A 24350-nucleotide genomic window follows, 5' to 3' on the forward strand; every position below is an offset into this window, starting at 1 on the left:
AGAGGAGGTGAGCAGTATGATGAAGAGGCAGAGTTCAGGTGGAGGTGAAGACCTGGTGAAGAGAGATTTTGGACCAGATCTGGATCGTCCTCAGGTCAGTCTTTATATTGTTCTGGTATCTGGTACTGGTCCAGTACTGTTCTGGTATCTGGTACCGGTCCAGTGCTGTTCTGGTGCCTGATGCTGGTCCAGTACTGTTCTGGTATCTGGTGCTGTTCTGGTACCTGGTACTGGTCCAGTACTGTTCTGGTACCTGATACTGTTCTGGTATCTGGTGCCGGTCCAGTGCTGTTCTGGTAACTGATACTGTTCTGGTACCGGTCCAGTACTGGCCTAATATTGTTCTGGTACCTCTTACTGGTCAAATGATGGTCTCGTACCTGGTACAGTTCTAGTACATGGTACTGGTCTAGTACTGTTCTGGTGCCCGGTACTGGTCTGGTAGGGTTCTGGTGTTGATCATGTCTGAACAGGTTGTGGTGGTTGTGGGTAGGGGTAGGGGTAGGGTCCCTGTGGCTGGTGAGGAGACGAGTCCAACCCCCTGCTGAAGGTCACCAGGCGTCATGGCGGCGCTGCTGCTCACCTGGACGCTGCTGCTCACCTGGACGCTGCTGCTCACTGCTGGAATGCACAGCTGGAGACCCTGCACAGGTAGGACATCACAGGTAGACATCACAGGTACGGTGTTACAGGTAGGACATCATAGGTAGACATCACAGGTACGGTGTTACAGGTAGGACTTCACAGGTACGGTGTCACAGGTAGGACATCACAGGTAGACATCACAGGTACGGTGTTACAGGTAGGACTTCACAGGTACGGTGTCACAGGTAGGACATCACAGGTAGACATCACAGGTACGGTGTTACAGGTAGGACTTCACAGGTACGGTGTCACAGGTACGGTGTTACAGGTAGGACTTCACAGGTATGGTGTCACAGGTAGGACATCACAGGTAGACATCACAGGTAGGACATCACAGGTACGGTGTTACAGGTAGGACTTCACAGGTATGGTGTCACAGGTAGGACATCACAGGTAGACATCACAGGTAGGACATCACAGGTACGGTATTACAGGTAGGACTTCACAGGTACGGTGTCACAGGTAGGACATCACAGGTAGGACATCACAGGTACGGTGTTACAGGTAGGACTTCACAGGTACGGTGTTACAGGTAGGACTTCACAGGTACGGTGTCACAGGTATGGTGTCACAGGTAGGACATCACAGGTAGGACTTCACAGGTACGGTGTCGCAGGTAGGACATCACAGGTAGGACATCACAGGTAGGACATCACAGGTACGGTGTCACGGGTAGGTGTCTCTGTCCTCTCTCTCTCTCTCTCTCTCTCTCTCTCTCTCTCTCTCTCTCTCTCTCTTCCAAAACTTTCTATTCCTTCATTGTTTTGCCTCTTTGAAATCTGAGATTTCTTCTCTTGACATGTCCTCCCATCCTTCGATTCATGCTTCTATTCATCCTCACTCATGCTCCATTCATCCTTCTATTTATCCTTCTATTCATCCTTCTATTCATCCTCCATGCATTGATCTGCCTCTCCTGCTCTTCCCACATGTTGCCTCAGAGCAGCTTAAAGGGAAATTCCACCTGAGTGCTTTGAACACCCAGACATTTTCACCTGTGTGTGTGTGTGTGTGTGTGTGTGTGTGTGTGTGTGTGTGTGTGTGTGTGTGTGTGTGTGTGTGTGTGTGTGTGTGTGTGTGTGTGTGTGTGTGTGTGTGTGTGTGTGTGTGTGTGTGTGTGTGTGTGTCTCTGTGTGTGTGTGTGTCTCTGTATGTGTGTGTGTGTCTCTGTATGTGTGTGTGTCTCTGTGTGTGTGTGTGTGTCTGTCTCTGTGTGTGTGCGTGTCTCTGTATGTGTGTGTGTGTGTGTGTGTGTGTGTGTGTGTGTGTGTGTGTGTGTCTCTCTGTTTGTGTGTGTGTCTCTCTGTATGTGTGTGTGTCTCTGTGTATGTGTGTGTGTCTCTGTATGTGTGTGTGTGTGTGTGTGTGTGTGTCTTTATTTTGTCATTACATCACACAGTAATAGTCTAACTTTGCAGTTTGTACCCTGTTTCTGTCACTTCCTATATCGCTCCATCCCTTCCTGTATCACTCATCACTTCCTGTATCACTCATCCCTTCCTGTATCACTCATCACTTCCTGTATCACTCATCACTTCCTGTATCACTCATCACTTCCTGTATCACTCATCCCTTCCTGTATCACTCATCACTTCCTGTATCACTCATCACTTCCTGTATCACTCATCCCTTCCTGTATCACTCATCACTTCCTGTATCACTCATCACTTCCTGTATCACTCATCACTTCCTGTATCACTCCGGAAATCGAAGAAAAGAGGCTCGCGTTCCGGAGTCCAGGTCCGGCGAAGACGCGCTGCTGCCCGCCGTGGCTCTGCCTTCCTCGGCCACGGAGAACGCACTAACCCGATCTTTTTACAAGAGCAGACATGGATGTAATGTGTCCGTCGGAGACATGGCAGAAAGAGGAGGAGTTCATTCATCTCAAGGAACTCTGTCCCCCTGGCTGCTCGGCTGTGGGGAAGCCCCGCCCCTCTCGTCGTGGAGGAGGCCTGGCTGTTGTCTACAAGGACAATTCCTCGTGCAAAACGTCACAGACCCAGGATTTCCCTTCGTTTGAGTGCTAGATGGTCAAGGTGGGCTCTTCCAACCCATTTTACTGTGTGTTGATCTACCGCCCTCCTGGCCCTGCTGCTGTGTTTTTAAAGGATTTTAGTGACTTTTTATCCTCCATAATAAATGTGGAATCTGTTTTGATTCTTGGAGATTTTAACCTTCATATTGATGACAGCTCGTCTTTGTCACGGATACGGACAGGACCCAAGTGCAGGACTCTGGAGGCAGGCTGGGTTCAATCAAGTCTTTTATTATAATGACAGCACAGACCGATGATTCACAGGTTGCTCCTTGACGTGAGGAGCACAGCAGACTTGACTCCAACGCCCTGGACAGACCGGACGAGACATGGATGACTAACACTGGACCGGACGGACAGGACATCGATAACAAACAAACCAACACTGAACAAACACACAGACAGGACATATATAGGGCAGGGTGATTACAAGAAGTGGCCACAGGTGAGGTGCTGACAGCCCAGACCTATGGCCCGCCCACTCTTAAAGGGGACCTCACCCTACACCCTGACAGTCTTGCCCCGCAATGGAACTTTTATCACTGTCGGAAGCTTTCAATTTTGAGCAGCATGTTTCCAATCCCACACATCAAAAAGGTCACATTTTAGATTTAGTTTTTACACTTGGTCTAGACATCTCAAATCTGTCTGTAAATGATGTCCTTTTAAGTGATCAAATAAAACGAGGGTTTTATTTGATCTGAGCTTCAGACCCGAGCCTAAGCCTGCAGAAGTTAGGTCTCAGAGACGTATTATCTCACCAAATACAGCAGACTCTTTTTCTACTATGTTTGACCCTCTTGTGTTCACGGACTGCCTCGATGTGAACAATTTCATGCACTGTTTTAATACTCACTGTATTGAAGTTTTAGATCAGGTGGCTCCTGTTAAATTCAACCTGTCAATACAGAAGACAGTGTGCCCCTGGACGAATGAGGCCATCTTGGGTCTGAAGAGACTTTGTCGAAAGAATGAGCGTCTGTGGAAATCGACAAACCTTGAGGTGCACAGACTTCATCTGAAAGATCTTGTGGCCTCTCTTAATGAAATGATGGAGAATGCCAGATCGGACTATATCCTAAAACTGGTTTCACTAAATAAGAAGAATCCCAAAGTGCTGTTTGACACTATAAATTCTCTTGTTTGTCCGGATGCTCCTATTACCCCTGTATTTTGTGAAGCAGACAGTAATTCCTTCTTGAGATTTTTCACTGAGAAAATTAAGTTGATCAAGGAGAAAATCCCTCCCGTCTTGAGGGGTCCCCTTGCTGTCACTGAGCCGGCCCCTAGCTTGTGGTCTTCCTTTAAGTCTGTGTCTCTTGCTGACATTTCGACGTTGGTGACAAAAATGAAACCATCCTCTTGCTCATCTGACGTCCTCCCATCCAGGCTTTTTGGTAAAGTTTTTGAGGTAATTGGCCCCTGGGTCACCAAAATGGTGAACCTCTCGCTTTCTTCAGGCGTGTTTCCCAATCCTTTTAAACACGCCATAGTAGAGCCACTACTTAAGAAGGCAGGCTTAAACCCGACTGAGCTCAGTCATTTCAGGCCTATTTCCAAGCTCCCTTTTTTGTCCAAGATCCTTGAGAAGGTGGTCTTGGAACAGCTGTCAGTATCTAAACAACATGCACGAGACGTTTCAGTCTGGCTTTCGCAAACATCACTCTCTAGACGGCCCTACTGAAAGTGTCCAGTGACATCATGATGTCCGCTGACTCTCCTGGATCTGTCCTCAGCCTTTGACACTGTCGACCACCAGATCCTGCTGAGAAGACTGAGGGACGAAGTAGGACTGTCAGGATCAGTTCTTCAGTGGTTCACATCTTACCTTTCTGGTCGCAGCTTCAGTGTGACAGCAAACCAGATAAGGTCTGAATCAGCAGACGTGTTATGTGGAGTCCCTCAAGGTTCTGTTTTAGGTCCTGTATTGTTCTTGTTGTATTTGCTTCCGTTAGGGAAAATCATCCAGAGTTTTTGTCATGTTTCCTACCACATCTTTGCCGATGATATCCAGCTCTACTGCACTTTTAAGCCAACTGAGCTCCACAGGCTTGATTCCTTGGTCCGTTGCTTCGCTGGAATCAAGCGATGGCTGAGTGAAAACACTCTGCAGTTAAATACAGACAAAACAGAAACATTGGTTATAGCCCCTGACGATTTAATTCCAGGGATAACCCAGCACTTAGGTGACTTAGGCCAGTCTGTTAAACTGAGCCTAAGAAACCTGGGTTTATTCTTGACAAAGACATGTCGCTGGTGCAACACTGTAAACAGCTGACCAGGAACTGCTTTTTCCAGCTGAGGAGAATCTCCAAAGTCAGGAAAATGGTCTCACAAAGTGATTTGGAGGTGATTATTCATGCTTTTGTGTCTTGGCGTTTAGACTACTGTAACAGTCTATTCTCATGTCTAAACAAGAAGGAGTTGTCTCGCCTGCAGTTAGTGCAGAACTCTGCAGTGAGAATCCTGACCCACACAACCAGGAGGACGCACATCACTCCTGTCCTTAAAGCTCTCCATTGGCTGCCGGTGTCCTACAGGACCAGTTTCAAAATTCTGGTTTTAACCTTCAGAGCTTTGCACGGTCAGGCTCCTTCTGATATCAGAGACCTGATCCAGCCTTACGCCCCAGCCAGGGCTCTGAGGTCTGTGGATCAGAACCTCCTGATGGTTCCACGTACTCGGCTCAAGACCAGAGGAGACAGGTCCTTCTAGGCTGTTGCTCCCAAGCTTTGGAACGATCTCCCGCTCTCTCTGCGTTCTGTTGATTCCTTCAAGGGTCAACTAAAGACCTATTTATTTCTTCACTTAGTTCTTTTAGGGATGTTATGTCTATCAGTGTGTTGTCTTGGCCTTTTGAATCTGTATTTGCATTTTATTCCTGTTTATGTTTTTACTGAAACTGTGAAGCGCTTTGTGACCTTGGTCTGTGAAAGGCGCTGTATAAATAAAGTAAGTACTTACTTACTTACTTACTTACTTACTTACTTACTTACTTACTTACTGTATCACTCCATTACTTCCTTCTTGTGGTCCTGAGACCTGGACCTGCTGGACCGCTTTGATCATTTAGTTGAACCTGAGGAAACCTGGTTTCACACAAGTCCTGGTTCTGATGAGTCCCTGTTCCCTCCTCAGACCTGGGTCCACTGGACCTGCTGGACCAGGCGCTGACCCGCGCAGGCCAGGTGCCGCCCACACAGGTAAGACCTAGCTGGAGCTGGTGGGAGTTGTGGCAGTTGACCCAGACCAGACACCTTCATCACTCCCCCCCCCCCCCCCTCCAGGTGGTTTGGTCTAGAGGTTCTGCAGGACTCCGATTGGCCGGCGGTCCAGGACCCCCGCTGAGTCTTCCCGCCTCGCAGGTCTTCACCCACTGTGACTCCTTCCCTGCTGAGTTCTCACTTGTCGCTACTCTGAAGCTCCCTCGACTCCAGGTCTGGAACCCACCCTGGTCCGGTCCGGTCCAGTCCAGTCCGGTCCGTTCTGGTCTAGTCCGGTCCGGACTAGTCTAGTCTGGTCCGATCCGGTCCAGCCCAGTCCGGGCCGGTCCGTTCTGGTCTAGTCCGGTCCTTTCAAACCTTCCTGATCCTCTCTGAGCAGACCAGCCAGTACCTGTTCTCTCTGGTGGATGGATCCAGTTCATTGTTGCTGGGGTTACTGGTCTCTGAGAACCGATTCCACCTACTGACCGCACTGCCCGGTACCGGTGGACCAGCCCGGCGGACCGGACCGGACCGCCTGAGTTTTAAGGACATCAGACTGGACGATAACCGCTGGCACACCTTGGTTCTGGCTCTGACGGGACCTCATGCGACTCTGACCGTGGACTGTGGACCGCCGCTGGAGCTGTGAGTCTCAGGACTGGGTCAAGTCCACTCTTATTCCGGTTCCAGCCCACCTGTTGGACTTTGATGATCCTGTTCTGGTTCTTTTCTCTCAGGAAGCAGGACCGCCCGTTCCCCAGCGCCCTGAGCACTCGTGGGTCCTGGTTCTTCTTTGGCAGCCGGGGCCGGTTCAGGCAGCGCTTCTCTGTGAGTCCAAGACCCCGACCGGGTCCAGATCTCTCCAGACCCTCTGCCTGCTCATGCTGTTCTGTTGGTGTTCAGGGTCTGCTGCGCCAGCTCGTCCTGGTCCCGGGCTCAGACGCCACGACCAGACTGTGTCCGGCCGACCGTCCGGGTCTGTCCCACCTGTCCCTCCCCTGGATCCTGAAGTCCAGTCCTCCGGAGCCGGACCCGACTGGACCGGGGTCCCCGCTCGGTGAGGGGAGACATTGACAGGAAGTGGCCTGAGGTGGTTTCTCTGACCCTCGACCCTGGCCTCTGACCCTTGACCTTGGCCTCTGACCCTGACTTTGGACTCTCGACCACTGACCTCTGACCCTTGACCCCTGACCCCTGACCCTTGACCACTGGCCTCTTTCTCTCGAACCCTGGCCTCTGATCCTCGACCCCTGGCATCTTACCCTCGACCCTGGCCTTTTACCCTCGACCCTGGCCTCTGACCCTCGACCCTGGCCTCTGACCCTCGACCCTGGCCTTTTTCCCTTGACCCCGGCCTCTGAGCCTCGACCCTGGCCTCTGACCCTCAACTCTGGCCTCTGACCCTCGACCCTGGCCTTTTACCCTCGACCCTGACCTCTGAGCCTCGACCCTGGCCTCTGACCCTCAACTCTGGCCTCTGACCCTCGACCCTAACCTCACAACCTCGACCCTGGCCTTTTACCCTCGACCCTGACCTCTCACCCTCGACCCTGGCCTCTCACCCTCGACCCTGGCCTCTCACCCTCGACCCTGGCCTTTTACCCTCGACCCTGGCTTCTGACCCTCGACCCTGGCCTCTGACCCTCGACCCTGGCCTTTTACCCTCGACCCTGGCCTCTGACCCTCGACCCTGGCCTCTGACCCTCGACCCTGGCCTTTTACCCTCGACCCTGGCCTCTGACCCTCGACCCTGGCCTTTTACCCTCGACCCTGGCTTCTGACCCTCGACCCTGGCCTTTTACCCTCGACCCTGGCTTCTGACCCTCGACCCTGGCCTTTTACCCTCGACCCTGGCCTCTGACCCTCGACCCCTGTCCTCTCACCCTCGACCCCTGTCCTCTGACCCTCGACCCTGGCCTTTTACCCTCGACCCCGGCCTATGACCCTCAACCCTGGCCTCTGACCCTCGACCCCTGTCCTCTGACCCTCGACCCCTGTCCTCTCACCCTCGACCCCTGTCCTCTCACCCTCGACCCTGGCCTTTTACCCTCGACCCTGGCTTCTGACCATTGACCCCTGGCTTCCGACCGTTGACCCCTGGCCTCTCACCCTCGACCTCTGAGTTCGTAGTTTAAACTGAAGGATGTGATGGTAACAGTACTACTGTAATCTGAGCCTGTGTGTGTGTGTGTGTGTGTGTGTGTGTGTGTGTGTGTGTGTGTGTGTGTGTGTGTGTGTGTGTGTGTGTGTGTGTGTGTGTGTGTGTGTGTGTGTGTGTGTGTGTGTGTGACTGAGATTGCCGTTTGAAGTGTGTTTCCGTGGAAACAGAGTGAGGTCAGACAGGTGCTGACTTGTACAGGTGTGTTTTTGTGCACCGTCACTTTAAGACCCTGGAGCTGTTATCAGTTAGCATGAGCCACCCTGTTCAGCTGTGTGTGTGTGTGTGTGTGTGTGTGTGTGTGTGTGTGTGTGTGTGTGTGTGTGTGTGTGTGTGTGTGTGTGTGTGTGTGTGTGTGTGTGTGAGAGAGAGAGACTGCTTCCTCCAGTAAGTGTTCCACTGTGGAACTTTTCTCTGTGTTTCAGACTGCAGAGTGATGATGGGACCCCCCCCACCCTTCTCGCCCCCCCCACCCTGCTCACCCCCCCCACCCTGCTCGCCCCCCCCCACCCTTCTCGCCCCCCCCACCCTGCTCACCCCCCCCCACCCTGCTCGCCCCCCCCACCCTTCTCGCCCCCCCCACCCTGCTCGCCCCCCCCCACCCTGCTCGCCCCCCCCACCCTTCTCGACCCCCCCACCCTGCTCACCCCCCCAGCAGGGACGACTCTGGTTCAACACTCAGCGGAAAGCTCTGCTTCTGTGTGACGGAAAACTGTGGAGGAACTTGGTTCTCCGTGAGTTCGACCTGTTCTGATGTTCTTCTGATGTTCCTCTGATGTTCTTCTGATGTTCTTCTAATGTTCCTCTGATGTTTTTCTAATGTTCCTCTGATGTTCTCTGATGTTCTCTGATGTTTTCTGATATTTCTCTGATGTTCCTCTGACGTTCTTCTAATGTTCCTCTGATGTTTTTCTAATGTTCCTCTGATGTTCCTCCTCTACAGACCAGGAGCGTCTGGACTACCTGGAGGACCACCAGGACCTGTACACGCGGTCCGAGACCTTTGACGTGGAGGTTTTCTCTGTTCCGTCTGAAGGTGTCTTCATGGCAGCAGCCAACCGGTGAAGAACCAACACTGGTGGAGACCCTGTGTCCTTCAGGTTCCTCCAGGTTCCTCCAGGTGTTCTCCAGGTTACCATGGTAACAATCATGTCCTATGTCCTCCTGCAGGGACTCCAGGTCCGGGTCTGGGATCTACCAGTGGAGGGACGGGTCCTTCCAGCTGTTCCAGACCATCAGAACCCAGGAGGCCCGAGCCTGGAAACACTTCACCGTCCAGGACCAGGTGAGACCAGAACCAGAACCACCAGGACCACCAGGACAGTGAGACAGTGGTACTACCCCCTGCAGTGAGACAGTGGTACTACCCACCCTGCAGTGACACAGTGGTACTGCCCCCTGCAGTGAGACAGTGGTACTACCCCCTGCAGTGACACAGTGGTACTGCCCCCTGCAGTGAGACAGTGGTGCTGCCCCCTGCAGGGAGAAAGTGGTACTACCCACCCTGCAGTGAGACAGTGGTACTGCCCCCTGCAGTGACACAGTGGTACTACCCACCCTGCAGTGAGACAGTGGTACTACACCCTGCAGTGAGACAGTGGTACTACCCCCTGCAGTGACACAGTGGTACTGCCCCCTGCAGTGAGACAGTGGTGCTGCCCCCTGCAGGGAGAAAGTGGTACTACCCACCCTGCAGTGAGACAGTGGTACTGCCCCCTGCAGTGACACAGTGGTACTACCCACCCTGCAGTGAGACAGTGGTACTACACCCTGCATCCGCTTACACGTGTTGAAACATTGGAAACGTCCCACTTGTCCCTCCTATCCCCTAACCTTATGGACTTTACCTTCACCCCCTGGATGGGCTCTAAAGGAAGCATTAGTGTTTCCTAGGCTAAAGGAAGCATCAGTGTTTCCTCAGCTAAAGGAAGCATCAGTATTTCCTAGGCTAAAGGAAGCATCAGTGTTTCCTAGGCTAAAGGAAGCATCAGTGTTTCCTAGGCTAAAGGAAGAATCAGTGTTTCCTTGGCTAAAGGAAGCATCAGTGTTTCCTAGGCTAAAGGAAGCATCAGTGTTTCCTAGGCTAAAGGAAACATCAATGCTTCCTAGGCTAAAGGAAACATCAAAGCTTCCTAGGCTAAAGGAAGCATCAGTGTTTCCTAGGCTAAAGGAAGCATCAGTGTTTCCTAGGCTAAAGGAAGCATCAGTGTTTCCTAGGCTAAAGGAAACATCAATGCTTCCTAGGCTAAAGGAAGCATCAGTGTTTCCTAGGCTAAAGGAAGTATCAGTGTTTTCTCGGCTAAAGGAAGCATCAGTGGTTCCTTGGCTAAAAGAAGCATCACTGTTTTCTAGGCTAAAGGAAGCATCAGTGATTCCTAGGCTAAAGGAAGCATCAGTGGTTCCTGGGCTAAAGGAAGCATCAGTGTTTTCTCGGCTAAAGGAAGCATCAGTGATTCCTAGGCTAAAGGAAGCATCAGTGGTTCCTGGGCTAAAGGAAGCATCAGTGTTTCCTCGGCTAAAGGAAGCATCGGTGTTTCCTAGGCTAAAGGAAGCGTCAGTGTTTCCTAGGCTAAAGGAAGCATCAGTGTTTCCTAGGCTAAAGGAAGCATCAGTGTTTTCTAGGCTAAAGGAAGCGTCAGTGTTTCCTAGGCTAAAGGAAGCATCAGTGATTCCTAGGCTAAAGGAAGCATCAGTGTTTTCTCGGCTAAAGGAAGCATCAGTGTTTCCTAGGCTAAAGGAAGCATCAGTGTTTTCTCGGCTAAAGGAAGCATCAGTGTTTCCTAGGCTAAAGGAAGCATCAGTGTTTCCTAGACTATAGGAAGCATCAGTGTTTCCTAGGCTAAAGGAAGCATCAGTGTTTCCTAGGCTATAGGAAGCATCAGTGTTTTCTCGGCTAAAGGAAGCATCAGTGTTTTCTAGGCTAAAGGAAGCATCAGTGTTTCCTAGGCTAAAGGAAGCGTCAGTGTTTCCTCAGCTAAAGGAAGCATCAGTGTTTCCTAGGCTAAAGGAAGCGTCAGTGTTTCCTAGGCTAAAGGAAGCATCAGTGTTTCCTCGGCTAAAGGAAGCATCAGTGTTTTCTAGGCTAAAGGAAGCGTCAGTGTTTCCTCAGCTAAAGGAAGCATCAGTGTTTCCTAGGCTAAAGGAAGCGTCAGTGTTTCCTAGGCTAAAGGAAGCATCAGTGTTTCCTCGGCTAAAGGAAGCATCAGTGGTTCCTAGGCTAAAGGAAGCATCAGTGATTCCTAGGCTAAAGGAAGCATCAGTGGTTCCTGGGCTAAAGGAAGCATCAGTGTTTCCTCGGCTAAAGGAAGCATCGGTGTTTCCTAGGCTAAAGGAAGCATCAGTGTTTTCTAGGCTAAAGGAAGCATCAGTGTTTCCTCGGCTAAAGGAAGCATCAGTGTTTTCTAGGCTAAAGGAAGCATCAGTGTTTTCTAGGCTAAAGGAAGCGTCAGTGTTTCCTAGGCTAAAGGAAGCGTCAGTGTTTCCTCAGCTAAAGGAAGCATCAGTGATTCCTAGGCTAAAGGAAGCGTCAGTGATTCCTAGGCTAAAGGAAGCGTCAGTGTTTCCTCGGCTAAAGGAAGCATCAGTGGTTCCTCGGCTAGAATCCAGACAGTTCTTATCATGGCCACCACACAGAACCCTTCCTGAAGGCGATGTGGGTAGGAAAGGAGAAAGGAGGGACTATTAGGACATACCCCATGTCTTCTGGTGGTTCCAGGTGTTTCTGGTGGTGGCGAACTTCATGGAGGCGGAGCCTGAGCTCTCAGTCATCTACCGCTGGAGCCGGCGCCGCCGGCGCTTCCTGCGGTTCCAGACTCTGGAAACTCACGCCGCTCTGGACTGGGAGGCCTTCCACATCCACAACCACACCTTCCTGGTGGTAGCCAATCACAGACGAGGTGATCAACACACAAACCAATCACATGGTCTCAAGTAATTTTCATTGGATTCAAAAGCTAGACAGTCACATGAGAAGGAGGCGAGATGGAGGGCAGGGAGACCTGCAGAACCAGGGTCAGGCCAACAGCAGCAGAACCAGGGTCAGGCCAGCAGCAGCAGAACCAGGGTCAGGCCAGCAGAAGCAGAACCAGGGTCAGGCCAGCAGAAGCAGAACCAGGGTCAGGCCAGCAGAAGCAGAACCAGGGTCAGGCCAGCAGAAGCAGAACCAGGGTCAGGCCAGCAGAAGCAGAACCAGGGTCAGGCCAGCAGAAGCAGAACCAGGGTCAGGCCAGCAGAAGCAGAACCAGGGTCAGGCCTCTGGAAAGCAGCTCACCATTGGACCATGGTTCTGGAACCTTCCTGAGGTAAAGTCATTCACAAAAACCAGACAAGACGAAGAGAAAGGAGAGAAGTTCTGTTTGTTCTCCACTGCAGGAACAATGTTTGTAGTCAACCTCATCAGGGAGGAGCTGATCGCTCCCTGAGTGAAGAACCTGACTGGTACCTGTCGACAGGTGAGCTGCAGAACAACACCTGTCGACAGGTGAGCTGCAGAACAACACCTGTCGACAGGTGAGCTGCAGAACAACACCTGTCTACAGGTGAGCAGAACAACACTGGTACCTGTCGACAGGTGAGCTGCAGCACAACACCTGTCTACAGGTGAGCTGCAGCACAACAGTGGTGCCTGTCGACAGGTGAGCTGCAGAACAACACTGGTACCTGTCGACAGGTGAGCTGCAGCACAACACCTGTCTACAGGTGAGCAGAACAACACTGGTACCTGTCGACAGGTGAGCTGCAGCACAACACCTGTCTACAGGTGAGCAGAACAACACTGGTACCTGTCGACAGGTGAGCTGCAGAACAACACCTGTCTACAGGTGAGCTGCAGCACAACACTGGTACCTGTCGACAGGTGAGCTGCAGAACAACACTGGTACCTGTCGACAGGTAGTGGAGGTTCTGGTTGAGGTCCTAGTTGAGGTCCTAGTGGAGGTTCTGGTGGAGGTTCTGGTTGAGGTCCTAGTGGAGGTTCTGGTGGAGGTTCTGGTGGAGGTCCTAGTTGAGGTCCTAGTGGAGGTTCTGGTGGAGGTTCTGGTTGAGGTCCTAGTGGAGGTTCTGGTGGAGGTTCTGGTTGAGGTCCTAGTGGAGGTTCTGGTGGAGGTTCTGGTTGAGGTCCTAGTGGAGGTTCTGGTGGAGGTTCTGGTTGAGGTCCTAGTGGAGGTTCTGGTGGAGGTTCTGGTTGAGGTCCTAGTTGAGGTCCTAGTGGAGGTTCTGGTGGAGGTTCTGGTTGAGGTCCTAGTGGAGGTTCTGGTGGAGGTTCTGGTTGAGGTCCTAGTGGAGGTTCTGGTGGAGACGTGATGAAGCAGCAGCTGGGAGGTAATCTGAGAGAAGATCAGAGCAGCTAGTTGGAGAAACGTTTGAAGATCCAATAAACACAAGATCAAACACACTGCAGCTGCTCTCACACACACACACACACACACACACACACACACACACACACACACACACACACACACACACACACACACACACACACACACACACACACACACACACACACACACACACACACACACACACACACACTGTTTTGACTCTTTCATCTCACACCTTCAGAAAAACTTCACATCTTCTCTTTGATTTTCTCACAAGCTTCACCCAGAAAGTTAAACCACAAAATTAAAGCCTGTCCTCCAGGGGGCGCTGCTGGTCTAACCCTAACCCTAACCCTGACTGTAACTGTGGAGGACTGTAACTCTGGAGGACTGTAACTCTGTATTGCTGTAACTGTGGAGGACTGTAACTCTGTATGACTGTATCTCTGGAGGACTGTAACTCTGGAGGACTGTAACTCTGTATTGCTGTAACTGTGGAGGACTGTAACTCTGGAGGACTGTAACTCTGTATTGCTGTAACTGTGGAGGACTGTATCTCTGGAGGACTGTAACTGTGGAGGACTGTAACTCTGTATGACTGTATCTCTGGAGGACTGTAACTCTGGAGGACTGTAACTCTGTATGACTGTAACTCTGGAGGACTGTAACTCTGTATTGCTGTAACTGTGGAGGACTGTATCTCTGGAGGACTGTAACTGTGGAGGACTGTAACTCTGCATGACTAACTGTGGAGGACTGTTACTGTGGAGGACTGTAACTGTGGAGGACTGTAACTCTGGAGGACTGTAACTCTGTATTGCTGTAACTGTGGAGGACTGTATCTCTGGAGGACTGTAACTGTGGAGGACTGTAACTCTGTATGACTGTTCCTGTGGAGGACTGTAACTGTGGAGGACTGTAACACTCTAACACTGTGTGTCTTCAGACTCCAACCACAACATCCCCAGTGTGATCTACAGGTGGAACCCAGAGTCCAAGGTGAGTCCGACTGTCCCCCCATGACGTCGTCTATAAACGCTGCTGACGAACTAAACAGATCCTGGAAGAGTCGTAGGCCTCCTCCACCCTGAACTCTGGGATCTAAAGATACATTTTGAGGGAGAATCTGGAACTGAATGATGACCAGGTTCTCTCCAGGGTTCTCTCCAGGTTCTCACCTGGTTCTCTCCAGCTTCTCCCCAGATTCTCTCCAGGTTCTCTCCAGGTTCTCTCCAGGGTTCTCTCCAGCTTCTCCCCAGATTATCTCCAGGTTCTCTCCAGGGTTCTCTCCAGCTTCTCCTCAGATTATGTCCAGGTTCTCTCCAGCTTCTCCCCAGATTCTCTCCAGGGTTCTCTCCAGGGTTCTCTCCAGGGTTCTCTCCAGTTTCTCCCCAGATTATCTCCAGATTCTCTCCAGGGTTCTCTCCAGCTTCTCCCCAGATTCTCTCCAGGTTCTCTCCAGGCTTCTCTCCAGCTTCTCTCCAGATTCTCTCCAGGGTTCTCTCCAGCTTCTCCCCAGATTCTCTCCAGGTTCTCTCCAGGGTTCTCTCCAGCTTCTCCCCAGATTCTCTCCAGGGTTCTCTCCAGGGTTCTCTCCAGCTTCTCCCCAGATTCTCTCCAGGTTCTCTCCAGGTTCTCTCCAGGCTTCTCTCCAGCTTCTCCCCAGATTCTCTCCAGGTTCTCTCCAGGCTTCTCTCCAGGTTCTCTCCAGGTTCTCCCCAGATTCTCTCCAGGTTCTCTCCAGGCTTCTCTCCAGGGTTCTCTCCAGCTTCTCCCCAGATTCTCTCCAGGTTCTCTCCAGGCTTCTCTCCAGCTTCTCCCCAGATTCTCTCCAGGTTCTCTCCAGGCTTCTCTCCAGGTTCTCCCCAGATTCTCTCCAGGTTCTCTCCAGGGTTCTCTCCAGCTTCTCTCCAGGTTCTCTCCAGGGTTTTCTCCAGCTTCTCATCAGATTCTCTCCAGGGTTCTCTCCAGCTTCTCCCCAGATTCTCTCCAGGTTCTCTCCAGGGTTCTCTCCACTTTCTCCCCAGCTTCTACTCAGATTCTCTCCAGGTTCTCTCCAGGGTTCTCTCCAGCTTCTCCCCAGATTCTCTCCAGGTTCTCTCCAGGGTTCTCTCCACTTTCTCCCCAGCTTCTACTCAGATTCTCTCCAGGGTTCTCTCCAGCTTCTCACCAGATTCTCTCCAGGGTTCTCTCCAGCTTCTCCCCAGATTCTCTCCAGGTTCTCTCCAGGGTTCTCTCCACTTTCTCCCCAGCTTCTCCCCAGATTCTCTCCAGGGTTCTCTCCAGCTTCTCACCAGCTTCTCTCCAGGGTTCTCTCCAGGGTTCTCCCCAGATTCTCTCCAGGTTCTCTCCAGGGTTCTCTCCACTTTCTCCCCAGCTTCTCACCAGATTCTCTCCAGGGTTCTCTCTGGAGTTTTCTCCAGGTTCTCTCTAGTATTGTTCTCCTCTGTTCCTCACCACCTTGTGTCTCCCAGATGTTCGAGGTGAACCAGACCCTGTCCACCTCTGGAGCGTATGACTGGGAGTTCTTCTCGGCGGGGACGTTCCACTTCCTGGCGGTGGCGAACACATTCGACGGCCAGACGACAGTGCTCAGTTCCACCGTCTACGTCTGGTTGGACGGCGGCTTCCAGACCTTCCAGAACATCTCGGTGAGTGACCCCTTACCTGTCCAGGTAGTGGGACACGCCCACTTCAGCCCGGCAGCAGACGGCGCTCTGATTGGTTCAGCTGATCAGTCTTGACCTCCTGACAGTCCCTGAGGGCTTCGTATGCGAGAGCAGCTGCTGGGCCTGGATTGGTTCTGCTTGGCCCCATACCGGGTCCCAGTTTTCACGGTGTCCTGGCCTCTCTGCAGACTGTGGGGGCCACAGACTGGGAGATGTTCCAGATCGAGGGCCGGATCTTCCTGGCGGTGGCAAACAGCCAGAAGGTTCTGGACCACGGTCCAAGTCTCTACAGCATCAACTCCACCATCTACGAACTGAACACCCTGACCAAGACGTTCATCCGCTTCCAGGACATCCTGACCCACAGGTGACCCCACCTTAGATTACAACCCCCCCAAAAAAACTAAACTAAATAAGCACTATATCTCCACACATTTCACATGATACCACAAGCCTTCGGTAGACGACTAAGACTCTCTTCATCCTGACGACGAAGAGTCTCTTCATCCTGACTTGACTAAGACTCTTCATCCTGACGACTAAGACTCTCTTCATCCTGACTTGACTAAGAGTCTCTTCATCCTGACGACTAAGAGTCTCTTCATCCTGACGACTAAGAGTCTCTTCATTCTGACTTGACTAAGTCTCTTCATCCTGACTTGACTAAGACTCTTCATCCTGACGACTAAGAGTCTCTTCATCCTGACTTGACTAAGAGTCTCTTCATCCTGACTTGACTAAGAGTCTCTTCATCCTGACGACTAAGAGTCTCTTCATCCTGACGACTAAGAGTCTCTTCATCCTGACGACTAAGAGTCTCTTCATCCTGACTTGACTAAGAGTCTCTTCATCCTGACGACTAAGAGTCTCTTCATCCTGACTTGACTAAGAGTCTCTTCATCCTGACGACTAAGACTCTCTTCATCCTGACTTGACTAAGAGTCTCTTCATCCTGACGACTAAGAGTCTCTTCATCCTGACGACTAAGAGTCTCTTCATTCTGACTTGACTAAGTCTCTTCATCCTGACTTGACTAAGACTCTTCATCCTGACGACTAAGAGTCTCTTCATCCTGACTTGACTAAGAGTCTCTTCATCCTGACTTGACTAAGAGTCTCTTCATCCTGACGACTAAGAGTCTCTTCATCCTGACGACTAAGAGTCTCTTCATCCTGACGACTAAGAGTCTCTTCATCCTGACTTGACTAAGAGTCTCTTCATCCTGACGACTAAGAGTCTCTTCATCCTGACTTGACTAAGAGTCTCTTCATCCTGACGACTAAGAGTCTCTTCATCCTGACAACTAAGAGTCTCTTCATCCTGACGACTAAGACTCTCTTCATCCTGACTTGACTAAGAGTCTCTTCATCCTGACGACTAAGAGTCTCTTCATCCTGACGACGAAGAGTCTCTTCATCCTGACTTGACTAAGAGTCTCTTCATCCTGACGACTAAGAGTCTCTTCATCCTGACTTGACTAAGTCTCTTCATCCTGACTTGACTAAGAGTCTCTTCATCCTGACGACGAAGAGTCTCTTCATCCTGACTTGACTAAGTCTCTTCATCCTGACGACTAAGAGTCTCTTCATCCTGACTTGACTAAGTCTCTTCATCCTGACGACTAAGAGTCTCTTCATCCTGATGACTAAGAGTCTCTTCATCCTGACGACGAAGAGTCTCTTCATTCTGACTTGACTAAGTCTCTTCATCCTGACTTGACTAAGACACTTCATCCTGACGACTAAGAGTCTCTTCATCCTGACTTGACTAAGACTCTTCATCCTGGCGACTAAGAGTCTCTTCATCCTGACGACTAAGAGTCTCTTCATCCTGACTTGACTAAGAGTCTCTTCATCCTGACTTGACTAAGAGTCTCTTCATCCTGACGACTAAGAGTCTCTTCATCCTGACGACTAAGAGTCTCTTCATCCTGACTTGACTAAGTCTCTTCATCCTGACTTGACTAAGAGTCTCTTCATCCTGACGACGAAGAGTCTCTTCATCCTGACTTGACTAAGTCTCTTCATCCTGACGACTAAGAGTCTCTTCATCCTGACTTGACTAAGTCTCTTCATCCTGACGACTAAGAGTCTCTTCATCCTGATGACTAAGAGTCTCTTCATCCTGACGACGAAGAGTCTCTTCATTCTGACTTGACTAAGTCTCTTCATCCTGACTTGACTAAGACACTTCATCCTGACGACTAAGAGTCTCTTCATCCTGACTTGACTAAGACTCTTCATCCTGGCGACTAAGAGTCTCTTCATCCTGACGACTAAGAGTCTCTTCATCCTGACTTGACTAAGAGTCTCTTCATCCTGACTTGACTAAGAGTCTCTTCATCCTGACGACTAAGAGTCTCTTCATCCTGACGACTAAGAGTCTCTTCATTCTGACTTGACTAAGTCTCTTCATCCTGACTTGACTAAGACTCTTCATCCTGACGACTAAGAGTCTCTTCATCCTGACTTGACTAAGAGTCTCTTCATCCTGACTTGACTAAGAGTCTCTTCATCCTGACGACTAAGAGTCTCTTCATCCTGACGACTAAGAGTCTCTTCATCCTGACTTGACTAAGAGTCTCTTCATCCTGACGACTAAGAGTCTCTTCATCCTGACTTGACTAAGAGTCTCTTCATCCTGACGACTAAGAGTCTCTTCATCCTGACAACTAAGAGTCTCTTCATCCTGACGACTAAGACTCTCTTCATCCTGACTTGACTAAGAGTCTCTTCATCCTGACGACTAAGAGTCTCTTCATCCTGACGACGAAGAGTCTCTTCATCCTGACTTGACTAAGAGTCTCTTCATCCTGACGACTAAGAGTCTCTTCATCCTGACTTGACTAAGTCTCTTCATCCTGACTTGACTAAGAGTCTCTTCATCCTGACGACGAAGAGTCTCTTCATCCTGACTTGACTAAGTCTCTTCATCCTGACGACTAAGAGTCTCTTCATCCTGACTTGACTAAGTCTCTTCATCCTGACGACTAAGAGTCTCTTCATCCTGATGACTAAGAGTCTCTTCATCCTGACGACGAAGAGTCTCTTCATTCTGACTTGACTAAGTCTCTTCATCCTGACTTGACTAAGACACTTCATCCTGACGACTAAGAGTCTCTTCATCCTGACTTGACTAAGACTCTTCATCCTGGCGACTAAGAGTCTCTTCATCCTGACGACTAAGAGTCTCTTCATCCTGACTTGACTAAGAGTCTCTTCATCCTGACGACTAAGAGTCTCTTCATCCTGACTTGACTAAGAGTCTCTTCATCCTGACTTGACTAAGAGTCTCTTCATCCTTACGACTAAGAGTCTCTTCATCCTGACTTGACTAAGTCTCTTCATCCTGATGACTAAGACTCTTCATCCTGATGACTAAGAGTCTCTTCATCCTGACTTGACTAAGTCTCTTCATCCTGATGACTAAGACTCTTCATCCTGATGACTAAGAGTCTCTTCATCCTGGCGACAAAGAGTCTCTTCATCCTGGCGACAAAGAGTCTCTTCATCCTGACGACTAAGAGTCTCTTCATCCTGGCGACTAAGAGTCTCTTCATCCTGACGACTAAGAGTCTCTTCATCCTGGCGACTAAGAGTCTCTTCATCCTGGCGACTAAGAGTCTCTTCATCCTGACGACTAAGAGTCTCTTCATCCTGACTTGACTAAGTCTCTTCATCCTGACTTGACTAAGAGTCTCTTCATCCTGACGACTAAGAGTCTCTTCATCCTGACGACTAAGAGTCTCTTCATCCTGATGACTAAGAGTCTCTTCATCCTGACGACTAAGAGTCTCTTCATCCTGACTTGACTATGAGTCTCTTCATCCTGAGACGATGCTGATGATGTTGTTGATGTTGTTGCTGATGTTGTTGCTGATGTTGATGTTGTTGTTGATGTTGTTGCTGATGTTGTTGCTGATGTTGATGTTGTTGCTGATGTTGTTGCTGATGTTGATGTTGTTGCTGATGTTGTTGCTGATGTTGTTGCTGATGTCGTTGATGTTGTGTTCAGTGCGGTGGATTGGGAATTCTTCACTGTGGGGGAGGAGAAGTTTCTCGTGGTGGCGAATTCCCATGATGGCAGCTCGTACTCTCTGAACAGCGTCATCTACAGGTCGTCACTCCTTCATCACTCCCTCATCACTCCTTTATCACTGCTTTATCACTCCGTCCTCACTCCTTTATCACGCCATCACTCCGTCCTCACTCCTTTATCACGCCATCACTCCGTCCTCACTCCTTTATCACTGCTTTAACACTCCTTTACCACTACGTCCTCACTCCTTTATCACTGCTTTATCACTCCGTCCTCACTCCTTTATCACGCCATCACTCCGTCCTCACTCCTTTATCACTGCTTTATCACTCCTTTACCACTACGTCCTCACTCCTTTATCACTGCTTTATCACGCCGTCCTCACTCCTTTATCACGCCATCACTCCGTCCTCACTCCTTTATCACTGCTTTATCACTCCTTTACCACTACGTCCTCACTCCTTTATCACTGCTTTATCACTCCGTCCTCACTCCTTTATCACGCCATCACTCCGTCCTCACTCCTTTATCACGCCATCACTCCGTCCTCACTCCTTTATCACTGCTTTATCACTCCTTTACCACTACGTCCTCACTCCTTTATCACTGCTTTATCACGCCGTCCTCACTCCTGTATCACTCTGTCCTCACTCCTTTATCACTCATCACTCCATCCTCACTCCTTTATCACTCCATCCTCACTCCTTTATCACTGCTTTATCACTCCGTCCTCACTCCTTTATCACTCCGTCCTCACTCCTTCATCACTCCTTTATCACTCCTTTACCACTACGCCCTCACTCCTTTATCACTGCTTTGTCACTCCGTCCTCACTCCTTTATCACTCCTTTACCACTATGTCCTCACTCCTTTATCACTGCTTCATCACTCCGTCCTCACTCCTTTATCACTCTGTCCTCACTCTTTATCACTCCGTCCACACTCCTTTATCACTCCGTCCTCACTCCTTTATCACTCTGTCCTCACTCCTTTGTCACTCCTTTATCACTGTCCTCACTCCTTTATCACTCATTCATCACTCCGTCCTCACTCCTTTATCACTCCTTCATCACTCCGTCCTCACTCCTTCATAGCTCGTTTATCACTCTGTCCTCAGTCCTTTATCACTCCGTCCTCACTCCTTCATCACTCTGTCCTCACTCCTTTATCACTCCTTTATCACTCCTTCATCACTCCGTCCTCACTCCTTCATCACTCCGTACTCACTCGTTCATAACTCGCTTATCACGTCGTCCTGAGTCCTTTATCACTCCGTCCTCACTCCCTTATCACTCCGTCCTCACTCCTTCATCAATCTGTCTTCACTCCTATATCACTCTGTCCTCACTCCTTCATCACTCCTTCATGACTGGTTTATCACTCCATCCTCAGTCCTTTATCACTCCATCCTCAGTCCTTTATAACTCCATCCTCACTCCTTCATCACTCCATCCTCACTCCTTCATAACTCGTTTATCACTCCGTCCTCAGTCCTTTATCACTCTGTCCTCACTCCTTCATCACTCCGTCTGCACTTCTTCATCATTCCAACCTCACTCCTTCATCACTCTGTTCTCACTCCTTTATCACTCTGTCCTCACTCTTCATCACTCCTTCATAACTCGTTTATCACTCCGTCCTCAGTCCTTTATCAGTCTGTCCTCACTCCTTCATCATTCCATCCTCACTCCTTCATCACTCTGTTCTCACCTCTTTATCACTCTGTCCTCAGTCCTTTATCACTCCTTCATCACTCCTTCATCCCTCCGTCACAGTGTTTCTCTTCTGTCTCCACGGTGTTCTGGTCTTTGACACTAGTGGACTGTCTCCAGGTGGACGGGTTACGAGGGCTTTGTCGCCGTCCACACTCTGCCCACCTTCGGCTGTCGGGACTGGGAACACTTCAGCACCGACCAAGGCTCTTTCCTCATCTACTCCAGCGCCACCTCCAGGCTGAGCAAGGTCTTCAGGCTGCACACCTACTGACAGACCTGCAGCCCAAGGGACCTGCAGCCCCAAGGACCTGCAACCCCAGGCACCTGCAACCCCAAGCACCTGCAACCCCAAGGACCTGCAATCCCAGGCACATGCAACCCCAAGGACCTGCAGCCCCAGGCACCAGGCAGGACAGATAGGACGGAGACAGACAGAAACAGAGCCAGGACAGAGATGGACAAAAACAGACATAGAGACAGAGACAGACAGAGGCAGGCCAGAGACATAGCAGAGACATACAGAGAGACAGAACAGAGGCAGGGTAGAGACAGAACAGAGACAGACATGACAGGAACAGAACAGAAACAGACAGGACAGAAACAGACAGGATAGAGACAGACAGGACAGAGACAGACATGACAGACAGAGACAGACAGGATAGAGACTGGACAGAGACCGAACAGAGACGGGACAGAGACAGACTGGACAGAGACAGACTGGACAGAGACAGACAGGATAGAGACAGACAGGACAGAAACAGACATGACAGAGACAGACAGGATACAAACAGACAGGACAGAGACAGACAGGATAGAGACAGACAGGATAGAGACAGAACAGAGATGGGACAGAGACAGACTGGACAGAGACAGACAGGATAGAGACAGACAGGACAGAAACAGACATGACAGACAGGACAGAGACAGACAGGATACAAACAGACAGGACAGAGACAGACAGGATAGAGACAGAACAGAGACAGGCAGGACAGAGACAGGACAGAGATGCGGGACTGAAGAAATGTCCCAGAAATGGATTCATTTGGACAAAAGAAAAGCAGTGGACTCTTCGTTGCCCTTTTATTTATTTATTTGGATTATTTTTGTCTTTTTATTAAAAAAAACTTCATCTTGTATTTATCATAGTCACCATGGTAACCAGTACCTAGGGTCGGAACCGGACCACTGTTACCATGACAACCAAGCCTTTGAATATTATTGCTGTGGTTGAAGCAGAGGTTTGACATGTGTAATCTGATTACAAGTTACAGCTTGTGAGGACACAGGACCAGTGTTCTCACTCCTGAAGACATGTACTTTCATGACATGCTGTACTTTGTTAGACAATGTACTTGGAGGTACGTGTACCAGTAAATACATGATTCAATACTGGTTCTGTTGTTGACGACCTCACGTCTCCTCAAGCAAGGTCAAGGACTGAAGCTGTGGGGCGTCTCCTGAATGTCCTCACTAGTTTCCTGTCTGGATCAGGCTCTGGTCCCACTGCAGGACGTCCCTGAGTGGGGCGGTACGGTATGGTGGGGCGGTACGGTGGGGTGGTACGGTGCGGTGGGGTGGTACGGTGGGGTGGTACGGTATGGTGGGGCGGTACGGTGGGGTGGTACGGTGGGGTGGTACGGTACGGTGGGGTGGTACGGTGGGGTGGTACGGTACGGTATGGTGGGGCGGTACGGTGGGGTGGTACGGTACGGTGGGGTGGGGTGGTACGGTATGGTGGGGCGGTACGGTGGGGTGGTACGGTACGGTGGGGTGGTACGGTGGGGTGGTACGGTATGGTGGGGCGGTACGGTGGGGTGGTACGGTGGGGTGGTACGGTATGGTGGTACGGTACGGTGGGGTGGTACGGTATGGTGGGGCGGTACGGTGGGGCGGTACGGTATGGTGGGGCGGTACGGTGGGGTGGTACGGTACGGTGGGGTGGTACGGTACGGTATGGTGGTACGGTACAGAGTACGGTATGGTGGTACAAATGAAGAGTACAGAGAGGACCTCCCCCTGGACCTCCTCCTGGACCTCCATCTGGACCTCCCTCTGGACCTCCTCCTCTCCTGGGGGGGCGCCAGTGAGGACCAGGTGGCGTATGAGTTGATCAATAACATCCCTGAAGGTTTCATGCAATTCAAGTGAGTGTTTTCTTTTCAAAAAGTGTGTTAAATACATACAAAGCATAGAACTAGAACGAGAACCAGAACTTCTGAGCTGACTGCTGGCGGAACGTCTTCATTAGCGAAGGTAACGACACCAAACCATAGAACTAGAACTAGAACTAGAACTAGAGCTTCTGAGCTGACTGCTGGCGGAACGTCTTCATTAGCGAAGGTAACGACACCAAACCATAGAACTAGAACTAGAACTAGAACTAGAGCTTCTGAGCTGACTGCTGGCGGAACGTCTTCATTAGTGAAGGTAACGACACCAAATCATAGAACTAGAACTAGAACTAGAGCTTCTGAGCTGACTGCTGGCGGAACGTCTTCATTAGCGAAGGTAACGACACCAAACCATAGAACTAGAACTAGAACTAGAGCTTCTGAGCTGACTG

The 24350-nt window shown here is 50.4% G+C and overlaps 1 protein-coding gene across 1 annotated transcript; it reads left to right on the forward strand.

Moving 5' to 3' along the window:
* Positions 1-563: 563 nt before the first annotated feature.
* On the forward strand, positions 564-22058 carry LOC308131351 (thrombospondin-type laminin G domain and EAR repeat-containing protein-like; the record flags this gene model as incomplete). Its single annotated transcript, XM_080498079.1, has 16 exons — positions 564-651; positions 4417-4474; positions 5221-5357; positions 5819-5883; positions 5968-6159; positions 6284-6531; positions 6624-6714; positions 6790-6943; positions 8988-9105; positions 9215-9329; positions 11760-11940; positions 14312-14364; positions 15840-16016; positions 16223-16401; positions 20049-20150; positions 21905-22058. 16 exons carry the CDS (start codon positions 564-566, stop codon positions 22056-22058), a joined length of 2112 nt encoding a protein of 703 aa, XP_080354205.1.
* Positions 22059-24350: the final 2292 nt, after the last annotated feature.

Source organism: Blennius ocellaris, assembly GCF_963422515.1.
Source record: "Blennius ocellaris genome assembly, chromosome: 6".
Lineage (NCBI taxonomy): Eukaryota > Metazoa > Chordata > Actinopteri > Blenniiformes > Blenniidae > Blennius > Blennius ocellaris.